Below are 14,056 nucleotides of genomic sequence, written 5' to 3'. Positions count from 1 at the left end.
TTCTGCACACAGAGCCATTTGCTGTACACCTTTTGCTTTGAAACGGCCTGCCATTAAATGCCATGCCACTGGGTGGGGAATAAACAAAGAAATTAAAAACAATAGCAGGAGTTTAAGGCCTTTATCTCCACGAGGAGCTGAAAACTGTGGCACAACCCATGACCAATACTAGCAAATTAGCACACTCCTACCCAGGGCTTCCAAAATCAGTCATTCTTTCCAACATTTGCCACACAGACAATCACACCAACAGCAAGCAACAGCTCCAATTAAGCATTTTAAGGTCTTCAAAAATTCATACCAAAGGGCACTTCTGAGAAAGATATCTTCTAGTTTTGGTTTTAAAAAGAGACACCACGCTCACATTCAAGGGACATCCTTCACTTTTAGGCCTTTGTCACAAATCTGAATCTTTATTGTTCTGAAATAAATGCTATAAACATAAGACTCAAAACAAGAACTCCAACTTTCAGTCTCAGAAGAGGTGTGGTTCAATGCCCATATCACATGTAACAAGAAAGTCTCCTTAAAAAAGGAAAAAAAAAATTACTGTAAAGTCTTTCTCATGAATGAAAATGCAATCCTTTGTTTTTCTCATTACTTTGTGTACAGGCGGGCACCAAAAAAAAATTTTGCATTTTCCTTTAAATTCTTGCTATGACGCTTGACGAACTTTCTGCCATTCAACAAATTCATCCAGAAGTACGGGCCCTGCAAACAGACAAAGCTTGGAGTTAAAATTTATAATGTCTTTCAAACACCTTTTTAAGTATGAAGGTTAAAACTACTGATACAGGAAACATCCATGTCAATCCTATGGTAAAATACCCATAAATTAGTACAATCATTCCAATCCAAGGATGATAAAAAGTGCACAAAAAAACAGTTTATGGAAAGCATTGTTCCTGATATCACTCCACCTGATATCCGACAGGTGGAGTGAACTGAACAAAAAGCGTAAAAATAACCTTGTAAATCAGGACAACTAATTCCTTCTTCCCAAAGTTTTCAAAATTGGCATGACTGACTACCAGCCGGGTGGAGAGCTCAGCCCCAAGTACCAGCAGGTAGGCAAAAATTGTTAAGCTACAGTTTATTATATACTAGTACAAAATGAGAGTTTGCTGTTTATAATTCTACTTGCAAGTCTACAGTTGCATGCAGCAACTTCTCACTGAATACAAGCTGGCTCAAGAAAACTATCTACTATTTACATACTATACCACTGACAGACAATTAGGAAAAATTAATATCTGCAGCTTGAAGATGGATGGTTATCAGGGCTGTTTTTTTAGTTATTGTTGGAAAAATTATAGCTTACAGTATTGTTTCTGTTACAGGAAATTTTTTTATGCAATTTAATTTGAATAAGCAAAACATTAAGTATACTCACATGCACCATCTTCATCATAGTTGCTAAGATCTGCATGGACAGTCCTGCTGAACTCTAGTACATTGTACCACTGATCCTTGTTCATAACTCTATACTTCGATTGCTAGGAAAAGTAATTTCAAAATATTAAAATGTCAAGTGGCATTTGGTACTCCTGCATTTAATTTATATAATTTTATCTTCAATGAGTTCTTAACAAACTATTTAATGGGTAACAATGGCTATTACTTACTTGATTTTCCATTTTTAAAAATACTACACATTAACATGTTTCATAGTTATGAAATGACATAAAATGATTTCGTAGAAGATCAGAGCAGAATCAAATTCCCCAAAACCTGGAAATCAGTAAGTCACCACTGTAAGCTTCAAAAACTGGTATATTTTTGCGTTGCCCTGAAGTGGGACCTATCTAGCTCAGATGTATTTCCAGAATGAACTATTTAAAAAAAAAAAATCATCTTTTCTCCAGGGTACAATACATTATGATCATTAGGACATCTACTTTGCAGTGTTAGTACTGTTTTGAAGCCAGGGAATGGTATCAAGCTCTTTGTTCCACAACATATACACCTGTTCATTTTCATCAGTCACTTGCAGCTGAGCTGATCAAAATCTTCCAGGGAGCCAGAGATCAAGATACCTTCACACCATATCTGCACAAAGCAAACCTGAAATGCAGTGCAGATGCAGCTGAAGACTAGTGGGGCTCTATACTTACTTTCAAATTTATGTTCACAGTAAAATCAAGATGGAATTTTAGTTGCCTTAGAAAAGAAATGGCAATGGGGCACAGGGAGGAAGATAAGGATCTGTGATGCATACAAGAACATCACTGTTTCATAAGCACATTGAGCAAGGGAAAGGGAGCATTATGGATACATTCTTAAGTAAAATAAACACAATATTCTCACAGAACACTCAAACTCCTATGCCAACATTCACAAAGTCAAGGAAACTTGTACCTCCAGATATTGATAAAATACTGAAAACAGTGGCCAAGTTCTTCCGAGCAGAAGAGCTAACATGGACTTTGCAGTATCAATATCAAGACTTCGCTGGTCTTTTTCCTAAGGTTGAATAAAGAAAGCACAGGAACCAATCAAGCACAAGCTTGATTAATAAATAAAAGTTGAATAAATAGAAGTAAGAACTTTGCTAGTATTTCAGCAGTCTTACCCTTGCAAAATCAAAGGCGTATCTGTAGATATTCTTAAAGGATGAAATGTCATTCAACTGTGACCGTAAGAAGTCAAATTTACTCTGTAATTTTTCTGTGCAGTCACACCTTAAAAAAAACCCAACAAAACATTAGAAGTTCAAAACACCACATTAGACAATGAAAAAAATGCCAGCAAACATAAAAAACTGAAATCACCAAAACACAATCATTAGATACACAGGAGTAATACTGTGAAACTGACTTAAAGAATCTTGAACATGCTCAAAATTATTTGCAGCTTCCGAAATGATGAATGCTGGCTTCTGTAGGCAAGTTTTTTGTTTGAAATATATCACCAACATAATAGGAAGTGCATGCTTCACATCTCAAATAGCAGTCTTTTAATTCCAAACTCTGTAATCTACAGTCATACCCAGCAGTATCTTATCTTCCAACCACTACAAATGTCTGAAGAAAACGTCATTCAGTGTGCATTAAGGGGTAAAATACAGCTGTAAATAATGGGAAAATGCAAACCCTAAACATGTAGTTTTGAAGTGTGCGTTTACAAATGGCAGGACTGAGCAGGCACTCTGCAAAACATACTAACATACTAGTCTGCTCATGTTTTATGACTGATAAATGCAAGCTCTGATAAAGCCTTAATCACCTGAATTAGTCAGTAGCTACTCAACTGAAAAATCAAAGGCTGTATGAGAACATAGAGGTCCGCTAGTCAACAGGATAAAGCTTTGGCAAAAATAACCCTTGGGCAGAAAATCTGCCTTGTACTTTACTCAGCAAGGAAACAGAAAATGGGTCAGATTCACCAACAATGGCAAAGGAGAATGCAATTTAACTTTGCTAATCCTCCAGAAAGTACTCACTCAATAGAACAGTTATAACAGGACATTCTATTCTTATAAAATAGCTGCCATGACTAAAAAAGAATAAATTAAAAAATCTACCTTGCCTTGTATCCCTTGTGAAGAAGCATACTTTCAGAAATGCAGCTGTACATAAATACTTCCTTTGGTCACGTGTCCCCCTTTTGGCAGCCTGCCTCTCAGAGAACACATTTGCACCTCTAACAGCTCCACACGGACTTGTCACACAGGCCCCCAGCAAGGGCTGCTGAGATGCTGGGCTTTGATGCTGTACTTTGCCCACAGCTGATACTTCCTGTTCCTCAGATCTGCCACTCTGTGTGTGCACAGCTGTCTGTCAGTCTGTCTCGCTCAGACTTCGACAAGAGAAATGTAGCAATTCCAACTGATGCAACCTTTTATTATTTCTTGTCTCTAGCAGCATCTACCTAAAGCAGCACTCAGTCCTAGCCAACACTGGTGCTAAATAAATAAAACTATTAGCTAATTAGACTACATATTCAGATGACATGTAGTATATTCCGTGATAAAACATAAAACAAATTGCAAAGAACTCTTGTTAAATGAGCTTTGGTAAATTGAACTAGAAATAAAATGACTTTTTTTGTCTTCAGCCATCTAACTGGTCTGTATTCTATATGTAACCCTTAGAAATAATTATGCTATTCTAGCATTATGCTATGCTAGAAAGGCATTGCGTTTTTTACTCGTACCTCTTATATGTTCAAAGCTTCATACTTTCACCAGAATGTTCTACACATCTGAGGACAAATCTACCTATTTAATCTACCTAAATGCTCAAGTTTTTAGTGTACTAGTGACGTAAAATATTTATAGTGGGTTTACCACACATTGTTAAATAATTTGACAGATGATTTACCCTATCATGGGTAAACTCAAATTTCAGTATGTTTAAATTTCTTGCAAACTACTTTGTTAAAACTGTTCATACATCTAAGTGCAAAGTAAAATGCCAGCTATTGTCTGCAATACTATTGGCTATGTGTATTTTAACACACAATTGATTAATTTGAAAAAGTTGGTATGAAAATGAGTAATTATTAAGTGTCATGACTCCTAAGCAATTTATTATCTAGTGCATTTGCAACTAAAAAGCCAAATGGATCATGCTCAGACCAGCACCAGCCTCTGGATCCCGACACACAGATATGTTTTGGTTAAAGCTGTTTAGGGCATTTTTATACCTAGCCACTGACTTTCCTCCCAAAAAGAGGCAAGGAGTTGCCAAACTCCTCTTTTACAGAGGTACAGCTGCCTGTGTGGCTGCACCATAAAACAGATGACTGAGATCACCCATACCTGGAATAATCTTCCTAATAACCAGAACAACCTTCTAATTAGTACAAGTGAATTAACACTAAACTCCTGTACAGACACTAGAAAAAGATGTAATTTCTCAAATGGTCCTTACTGAAAGATAGCACTGAATGGTGTTACCTCAAGACCATCAAAATTAGACGTTAGCTTACTACATTCTCTTCTCATCCCTATGTAACATCTTTAGCAAAACTCAAATTAGCACCACAAAGTGAATGCATTTTAATTTCTGTCAAGATAGAGATCATCTGAGGCATAGCTAACATGGACAAAGTGATGATTTATTAACTCCTACTCAGCTATTTCAATGTTTTATATTTCATAGCTATTCACATACACTTGTCTTTTACTAAAAAGAAAAATCAGCAAGATGTATAAAAACATTAAACCAAAAACATTTCATGTTAGTATATACATTTCATCCTAAGAAGGATGAAATAATTGGCCTAGCAGAGGTACTCTATTCTCTCTGCTATGAGGAGAGCTTGCATATATACATAAATATATAGGTATACACACATATATATGTACATGTGTATATGCACACACATACGGGGCAGAATTCACCTACGCACCGTACTGGAAACCTCCCAGCCTAAGTTGTTTAGGTCTTATAAGATGATATTTAGGGCTCAATTCATCTTAATTTTGACAGTATCTGCCACACCATACATTTATTTTTCTCATCTCTAAACAGCAAACTTCACTAGTGTATTACAAAACAACATGCAGAGAGAATGTCACTCAAGATTGAGGCACCCAAATGCTGTCATCTAACTGTAGATTAGAGATAGATGTCCTAAGCTTCAGGTGTTGTCATTCATAGAGGACTAGCCAAGCAACCTCTAAGAGCAATTCAGGTGACCAGTCATTAGGTTTTAGGGCAAAGTGGACACTTCCCTAGGCTCCATTACACCGACTGGATCCCCAAAGATTGCAATAAGAGTTTAAGAAATCCAGCTCTTACATATAAACCAAACATTTAGGTATCTTACTATTAAGCTGAATTCCACCCAGCACTGTTCATGCAATTACCTTGTGTAACATTTCACATATTTTGAAATAAAGATTCTATAAGAGAAGTCCATGTATAATATACTCTGGGGTTTTAATGCATTTCAATCTCATTTCTTCATGCAAAAATTACAAAGAAAAAAAATAAGCTATGTAAGCATGCAGTAATATTTTACGTTTTAAGTGTAAAACCCTTTTACTTCAAACTTTTGTCAAACCTTTCAAGAGAAAATAGATAACCCCATTCACAGAATCCCATAATATCATCCTCCCTTCCTAGTAAGCAACAACAGCACTAGTCTACAGGTTTGTATTTTCTTTCATCATAGTTTAACCTCAGATGGTAACTAAGCATCACAGAGCTGCTTGCTCACTCCCAGCCAAAATCTGCACCTATTTTTCAGCTAATGGATCCTGAGCTGTGTTATGTGAGTGCCTCTGCTTAGCCAGCTTTTTAGAGAGCAACAGGGAAAGCAAAACATACACATTAACTGCTTTAGGCTTAGGCAAGTGCTCTCACCACAAGTCTGTTTCCACGAAAACGCACACCAGCACCCTATTTTCAGTACTAAACATGTTTAGACTATAGCATGACCAGCTCTGTTCTGAAAAGAACCAGAAGAATTCCAGTCAGCAAATTATTAGAAACAAAGTCTAAAACATCATCTCTGAACAGGTGCCTGATTTCATATGTCTCTGTGCTTGCATTCTGTGAGATGGGCTAACTTTTGAAAGCTTCTATTTGGGCATAAAAATTAAATACTTTGGATAAGTGACCAATACCCAATTCACTGCATCTGAAAAATCGTGCACCCATAATTTAACCTGTCATCTTGAATTTCAGGCAATTTAATCATTCCAGCTCCTAATTTAATTTCTGGTGATAGTCACAAAATAATCAAGGCATCTATCAGAAGCCTGGTCCCAAATGAACTAAGAGTTGAGAGTCAGTCCAGAGTCACTTACTCCATAGTTTTGAGTAACCAGAGGGTATATGCCCAATTTCCCAAACCAATCCACAACTGACAGGGCAAGGGTAAAGCCAAGCCCTCTTTCCCACTGTGCTCTAGCTGCAATAGTAGTTCCCTATCTGTAATACTAAATGCAGTGTCATAACATGACACCCTTAAAACACTAGGGTACCACAGGTAGTTACACAAAGAACAAACAAAAAGTAACTACTGACTTAAGCCTCACAAAAAGCTGATTAATATAAGAAACAATCTCTTTAGGCAGAACATTAACTCATCAAAAATTCAAATGCAAACAGAAAGAGCAAGATTAGTTTATAAATTGAAAAGCTGTTATTTAACTTAAGCATTAAGCATAGCTTCTGATGTACATCTAATAACACCAACAGCCAAAATTATTATCCTTGCAGTCCTCATCTATAAAGCTCAGAAATCAGTAAAATCTTTCCATAATATCAGTGCTGAGACATGTTTATGTGCATCTCCAGATACATTTATTTATATCTGCTAACTAGAATGATAGTATTTTAACATATTGTTGCAAGAAATGGAAGCAACCAAAACTTAACTAGGTTTAGACAGTAATTTAATCCTTTGACTGAACTCAGATTAATTTTGCAGTTGTGGACCAAAACAAGAACTAAAAGCCAGCTGTTTTTGTGTCTGATTTTCAACATACATGAAACAGAACAAGAATAGTTAAGTTATAGGTACAATCATAAAATTAGAACATTCTATTAGATAGGTAAAAGCACTCTTACTGTAATGAGGTCATTCCTTTCAACCATTCTTCCTTTGTGAAAAATCCCATGCTTTCAGCCTCTAGTTTCCAGGCTAAAACTAACATAATAATCTAAGGGAAACAAAAATAAGGGGAGGAAAAAGAGTCATTACATAAGAAAAGGGTGATTTAATAATGTCCAAGAACAAAACTCTAAAGCATTCAAACATTCTAGCAATTGTGGTATATGCTTGGTCTTCATATTTGTTAACATTAAAAAATTCAGCTACATGCAATTTTTCCCTCAATGCCAATTTTTGAAAATTAAGTATTACTATAATAAACCCACCCAAAAAACCCTCACACACCAGCCAAATATAACTGATGTATTCAGCTGAAATATCTTAAGAGCAGCTCCTACAAGCAGGAAAATGAAACACTCTGCTTAGTGGAGTTAGGAGCTTTACACAGAACTTAACCTTACCTAGTACCTTAGGTGTTATTAGCAATATGAAAGAAACTTACATTTTCAGGTTCAACACCGATGTCTTCACAGAATTTTTCCATTCCTTCAGGGCCTACAACTTCATCGGGACCTTCAAAGCAAAAACCACACCAGAGTGAAATCTAAGTAACACTCACAAGGGTTACACTCAATAATTAGGCTATATTGCACCCAAAGTATTTCTAAAAATACTGAGTTACACTATTAAGTAGCTTTTAAGCTAGAACTATTCTGTCAAGTGCAATTGTGTAGACATATGTGCTACACCAGAATGTTTGTGCTGTGCACTGCCTCCCTATGATAGCAGACAAGCCATTTCAGTTTTGCATTTGATTTTTCAAAAGACTCCACTGAGCTTCCTATTGATGAAGCTCAACTCCAATAACTGTGGGAGTCAAGACATTTGGGTACCACTACTCTCTGCTGAAGTTACTTTATGAAAAATGTTCTTCAAAAAATTATTTTATCAACAACCAAAAAATCTAATTCTGTCTCAACTACTATTACAGATATTATTCTTTTGATGGTGCTAACATTATGGGTTTACTCTAACACAGAGGGTGAATCTGCAAATAATGCAAGATGAGTTTTACAATGCTGAGTAAAATAAGCAAAGTGAGAACAATAAATTGAAGAAATGCTGAGCATGTTAGCCATATACAAAGCAAAAAAAAAGGTTCAGGGCTGCAATGAAAACAAATTGATTAGGACCACAGCAGTTAGTGTTTTGCTGTCATTTCTCCATTTTAACATGAAAGCCTCTAAAATGCAGCAAAATAGTGCTTTTGAAGAGTGCATACGGACACACACTCCAGGGTGTTTTGTTCCTCTAATCTCTCTGGCTTCAGTTATTTTGACTAAGCCTCCAAAAATTATTCCTACTGAGCAGCCAAATATTATTAAAAGGCCAGTCAACACAGCGTTTTAATGTGTCCTGGATCATTACATTAACATTTAATGAGTATAAACTCATATAAAAGGCAAAGGTTTTAGCTTCCAAAACAACATACCACTTCACAACTTTCTGGCAAATTTTGCTACCTCTAATAGGCAGAGTCCTTGATGAATCTGTCTCCACTTGATCAGCTGCCAGGGTAAGCAGAAGCCTCTTTAAGAGTTTTGATAATGTGCTTTGCATAACTACTCACTGTGAGATAAGAACATTGTCAATAAAACCTACTGAGAATGGCTACTTTTGTAGAAAAATAAAATCCAACTGACACTTAACATCATGAATCCCTACCTCCTGAAAAATACTGCAGAGGCCATTTTGCCTAGGTAGGCAATACCAAACACTGTTACGATAGAAAATTCTTGAAAAAAAAAAAGCAAATTATGAAGAGAAACACATACAAGGGTTCACTGGTAATGACAAGTAAAAGCCTGAATGAGTGTTTCTGGTCCAGAAATTATACATAAAGCTCATACACTTATATGTGTGTGTATAGTTTTATCTTTTAATGGAACCATTTTATCTTTTATTGTATATAATTTAACTGGAATTCTCTCTCACGCTAGAAATGTGGCATTTTTTGATTGCTGGTTAACTGTAAGTATAACTTCCTACATTCAATTCTTGACTCAGTGACAAAGCCAAAATTTACAGACATTAATTCTGAAGAATGTGCAAACAAATTTATCACAAGAAAATTAACTTTGAATTATTATTTCCCTAGAAAAGACTACTCCAGAAGAGTATGCTACAAACCTAAAGTAGAGAGCAGATTACTATAAGTAAGAGTAGTTCATTGAAAAGTAGTTCAGTGAAAAGACTGCAAAGAAAATATCATAAATATGATAAGAAAATATGATAAATGTACTCAAACCAATTGCTGGCAGATAAATCAGCAGCTCTCTGCATACTAAGATCTTGCAATTAATGAGTTTTAATCACCAACCAGTTATGACGGACTTTAAATAGTGACTAGACAAGGAATTAATAACAATTCAGAAATCCCGAGTTCAGAAACCATATAATTGGTAAATAAATAGCAGCAATAGTGTAATAAATTCTGCAAAATATACTGCATATTCACTTAAAGCAGTTACTCAATGGCAATTCTGAGTTGTTTGAAAGAGGCTACTTCAAATACCTCTGCAATGAAACATTGGCATTTAGAATATAAAAAATGTTAGTAAAAATTCTCAGATGGAAAACCAGTATAAACCTCTACTATTTTGTTTTTTAAAACAGAAATCCAAGGAGCTTAAATCATGACCTACATTATTAGTCTTCCAATATGATCACAAAGAAGATATAGTTAGATACGTAAGCATCAGTCTGAATTATCTCTCAATGTCCTGACTTCTACTTGACAATTTCAAAGCAAGAAATGAATCACTCAGTATATCCTGGCTCAACATTGTACTGCTTGATATGTGTTATTTCATTTTAAAGTTATAAAGCGTAAACAAAAATAAGTCAAAAAGAACAAACACCAAGAAGGTAATAATAAAAGCCCTCCTGATTCAAGTGCATGTTATAAGGAAGCAAATACGGACACATTTTTATGTCTACATCAGCACACAAAAAGCAAAATGCAAGTAATATTTTATGTATTGCTTTATTTAAAACAAAACCATATAGTTTCAAACATGAATGCACTGCACATTACCTGCATATTCATAAAACCAAGCCAGGCACTTTTTGCTTGAAAAATGTTCCTCTCCACTTATTACTTTACCAGACGCTTGTGATCTGCAGTAGCAAATAGAAACACAGGGATGAACAGTGTTATTTTCATGTGACATGTGAAAAGCAGAAAAAATTAAATTACACAACATTTATTATTAATCTATTTAAATTGCTTCACGAGGTCAGTATACATCTAGAGTTATGCTGAATTTCATAAAAGGCAACTGTCTGTCATCCTCAACTCCTGTTGGAACACAAAACTCCCTTTAGATTACAACCATCTCATAGCTAAATTTATTGCAAATATTACTTTTTCTGAAATGCAGAAGTACTGTTATCTTGTAGATATTAAATTAAAAAACTCCCACACAGATGGCGAAAATACCACTCCTCAGTAATTCAAATGCCTTATTACCTACTTTTATTTATACATACAGGCATTCAGTGTTAGGTCTCTAATAAGCAGCTTGATGTTCAAGAGTGCTGAACATGCACAGATCCCATTAAGGTCAACAGAAGCTGCAGAGTTTGACATATTTAAAAGTCAGGCTATTTATAGTTAACCATCCAAATCTGAGAAAAAAACTTGGTCAATTGGTTTGCATTATACATACAATTAAGAAAATACAAATTCTACAGATATTTGGTACGTATACCAGAATAGCAGTGTGCAATCTGTGGCAAGACTGAAGCTGCTCAGTATTGTCTTCATTATGTAACACACAACCCAGTTTGCCTAGGAAGTGAATTCTCTAATTCATCATTCATTAAAAGAATGCATAGAATTTCTTCCAGTAAAAACACCGACTATACAAAGGCATCTTCAGTTAATAAGGAGTTGCAGCACCTTCAATGCATCCTCCTTTCCAACACAAATTACAGACTTTTAGAACAAGCTAAGGTTATTTCTAACAATGAGGTGAGAACTAATCATATGAGATGATTTAAAATTATGCAGCTCCCACACTGCAATTTTAAAATTAAAACGTCAAGCAGGAGAAGAATAGTTCAATTCTCAGAGGGGTGAACAACTTTAACTCCCATGGATCGTTTTTAGCTTCACTGGAAAAAAACACAATGCTCTTAAGAAGAAGCCTTCTGTGTTGAAAGCTAGAATTAAAGGAGTCCTCCAAACATCCATCCATCCATCCAACTGGCATTAGGAACACAAGTCACCAGAAAGAGGCAGAGTCATATGGTATGCTATTGCTTATTGGCTTTATCCAGATTAACATAGATCTATTTGTAATCACTGATTTTACTAAAGAATATTACAAATAATTTGTTGTGTAAGAACATAATGACAAAAATGCTTGCGTATCTAATGTTTTCTGATCACCTAGCATCTAGCACGAACTCTCACTTACATCATAGTTTTTGCCCAACAACTAGCTCCCTGTAGAATCTGTGGGGTTTTATTTTTTCCCTAAGCTATAAAACACTAAGTCAAAGAAATTGAGATCATAAAATTTCAGTTAACAGTGTTCTAGAAAGACAAACTGAAAGTGAGCACATGCAAACAAGTGCTAAGATCAGCAAGGAAACTGAAAGCTGGTATTACAAACCTGAATAACTTAGTTTTTTTAAGTATACAAAATAAAGTATGAGAAAACAGAAGTATTCCCTCTAAATATACTTTGGGGCAGAACCATGAGGGAGTAGAGTGGTACAGTGGATAATGCTGGCAGAAGAACAGTTATTTATAGGCAATGAATAAACTGACTGAAACGAAAAGGTCATCAATGCCCACAAAAAGTGAGCTAGGAATGGCTACCCTAAATGAACAGTCATAACAAACTAAGAGCCTGAGTACTCCTAAGCTCAAGTTTGGCCAGCAAATGAGAAAAGCCATATGCCACAATTTTTTGCAATAGCCGTTCCCGTAGTGTTGATTTCGCAAGTCCTTTGTATCCTCATGTCCTCAGGACCTTAGTCTTAACTACTACTTTACTGGCATACTTAGCAAGGCCTAATAGATGAAGCAGGCAGTTATTTCGGGGAAGGCACACTGTAAGCTCCTGCTGCACCGCACTCACTAATGGTTGATCGTTCTAACAGCAACTTTTGGGTATCACGGCATAAAGTGATTCTTTTATAGCAGTTAATGAACAAGATGCTTCCAACAGCTGTATTTATTTGAAAAACCTTTCCTGCTCTTGTTTTCCAGTGTGCTGACCAATCCTTCCAATTCACTGCAAACAAAGAAAAAAAAAAAAAGAAGAAAAAGAAAAAAGGGGGGAGGGGAAAGGAAAAAAAAAAAAGAGGAAACGGCGATTTAGGACAGACACTCTGAGTACTGGCAGCCTTAAAGCGAGGAGAGCCGCCTACCCCAGGGAGATAAAACGAATATGGGGACAAATGCCAGAACCGGCCCTTGAGGTGCAGCCAAAGGCAAAGCCAGCCGGGAATGGGAGCCGTTCCGTGGCGTTTCTGGCCGAGGCACGACCACGCCGCCGCAGCGGCCGCACGGCGAGCCCCGCACCTGCCCGGGACGTGCCTGCCCGCACGGCCGCGGCCCCGCCGGGCTCCACACGGCCCGCCCGCCGCCCCGGGCAGCCCCGCGGCCGCCGCAGCCCGGGCCGTGCCCGCCGGCACCGGCCGCGCCCGCGAGACGGTACCTGCCGAGTTTACATTTCTTGAGGCCGGTGTCGTCCGCCGCCGCCGCCCCCGAGGACTTCCTCTTCTTCTTCACCGGCATCGTCCTGCCTCGGGGCGGGGCCGCCCCGCTGCCGGGGCCCGCAGCCGAGGCCCCCCCGGGCTCGCTTCCCCTGGCCGCCGCCGCCTCCCGAGACCGGCGGTGAGGAAACGAGAAAAGACCCCGTTCCTGCTGGTCCTCCCCAGCCCCAGCGGGTGCTGCCGGCCCCCGCTCGCCGCGGGCAGACGCCGCCGCCGCCCCGTTCCCAGAAGCGGGTGTCGCGCCGGGGGCGGGAGCGAGCGCGGGCGCTATCGGCTGCGGAGAGAACGGCGAGAACGACCCGGACACAGACGGCGCCGGGCAGGAAGTGGTAGCGCCGCCGGGGCGGGGCCGCGCCGGGACCCGCCTCCGGGAGGGCGGGGCCGCCGCGCGCGCGGCCCGGCAGGGCTCGCGGTGCCGGTTAGGGCTCGGCGCGCGCAGCGAAACAAACGGGGCCGCGCCGCCCTTCCAGTTCCTTCGAACCCGCGCGGTCACCGGCCGCGCCCGGGGGAGCTGGGTGTCCCGTCAGGCTCGGGGCTGGGACAGAGAGGCGCGAGCGGGGGCCGAGTTCGAGGACAGCTGCTGGGCAGGACGGGAGGCGCTCCGTCCTTTTAGACCCTCTAGAGAAGGGGCCGGGAGCGCTGAGCGGGGCGCGGATCGCTACGCCCGCACTGGCCCGCGGAACCACGGGCGGTCACAAGCTGTGATCCCGGTGGGCGCTCTGAGCACTCTCCCAGCGCTCCCCGGGGCCGGCAC

At 38.9% G+C, this 14,056-nt stretch overlaps 1 protein-coding gene across 1 annotated transcript; it reads right to left on the bottom strand.

Annotated features, from left to right (window-relative positions):
- Positions 1–379: 379 nt before the first annotated feature.
- DCUN1D5 (defective in cullin neddylation 1 domain containing 5) lies at positions 380–13,609 on the bottom strand. The gene is made up of 8 exons (XM_064409418.1): positions 13,245–13,609; positions 10,607–10,689; positions 8,012–8,082; positions 7,527–7,618; positions 2,573–2,681; positions 2,359–2,463; positions 1,394–1,496; positions 380–711 (listed from the first exon to the last, which is right to left on the bottom strand). The coding sequence occupies exons 1-8, from the start codon at positions 13,322–13,324 to the stop codon at positions 656–658; spliced, it is 699 nt and encodes a 232-aa protein (XP_064265488.1). The 5' UTR covers positions 13,325–13,609; the 3' UTR covers positions 380–655.
- Between the last annotated feature and the right edge of the window lie 447 nt (positions 13,610–14,056).

The sequence above is a fragment of the Passer domesticus genome, chromosome 2 (assembly GCF_036417665.1).
Source record: "Passer domesticus isolate bPasDom1 chromosome 2, bPasDom1.hap1, whole genome shotgun sequence".
Classification (NCBI taxonomy): domain Eukaryota; kingdom Metazoa; phylum Chordata; class Aves; order Passeriformes; family Passeridae; genus Passer; species Passer domesticus.
This window is presented reverse-complemented; position numbering and strand designations above follow the sequence as displayed.

What these genes read in the sequence shown, in the direction of transcription:
- DCUN1D5 (XM_064409418.1), bottom strand. Translation starts at nt 13,324, where the DNA reads ATGCCGGTGAAGAAGAAGAGGAAGTCCTCGGGGGCGGCGGCGGCGGAC. An exon ending in TTGGTTTTATGAATATGCAG is followed by an intron (nt 8,083 to 10,606) that starts GTAATGTGCAGT and finishes TTTGCTTTGAAG; the next exon opens with GTCCCGATGAAGTTGTAGGC. An exon ending in AAAGGAATGACCTCATTACA is followed by an intron (nt 2,682 to 7,526) that starts GTAAGAGTGCTT and finishes GTTTTTTTTAAG; the next exon opens with GTGTGACTGCACAGAAAAAT.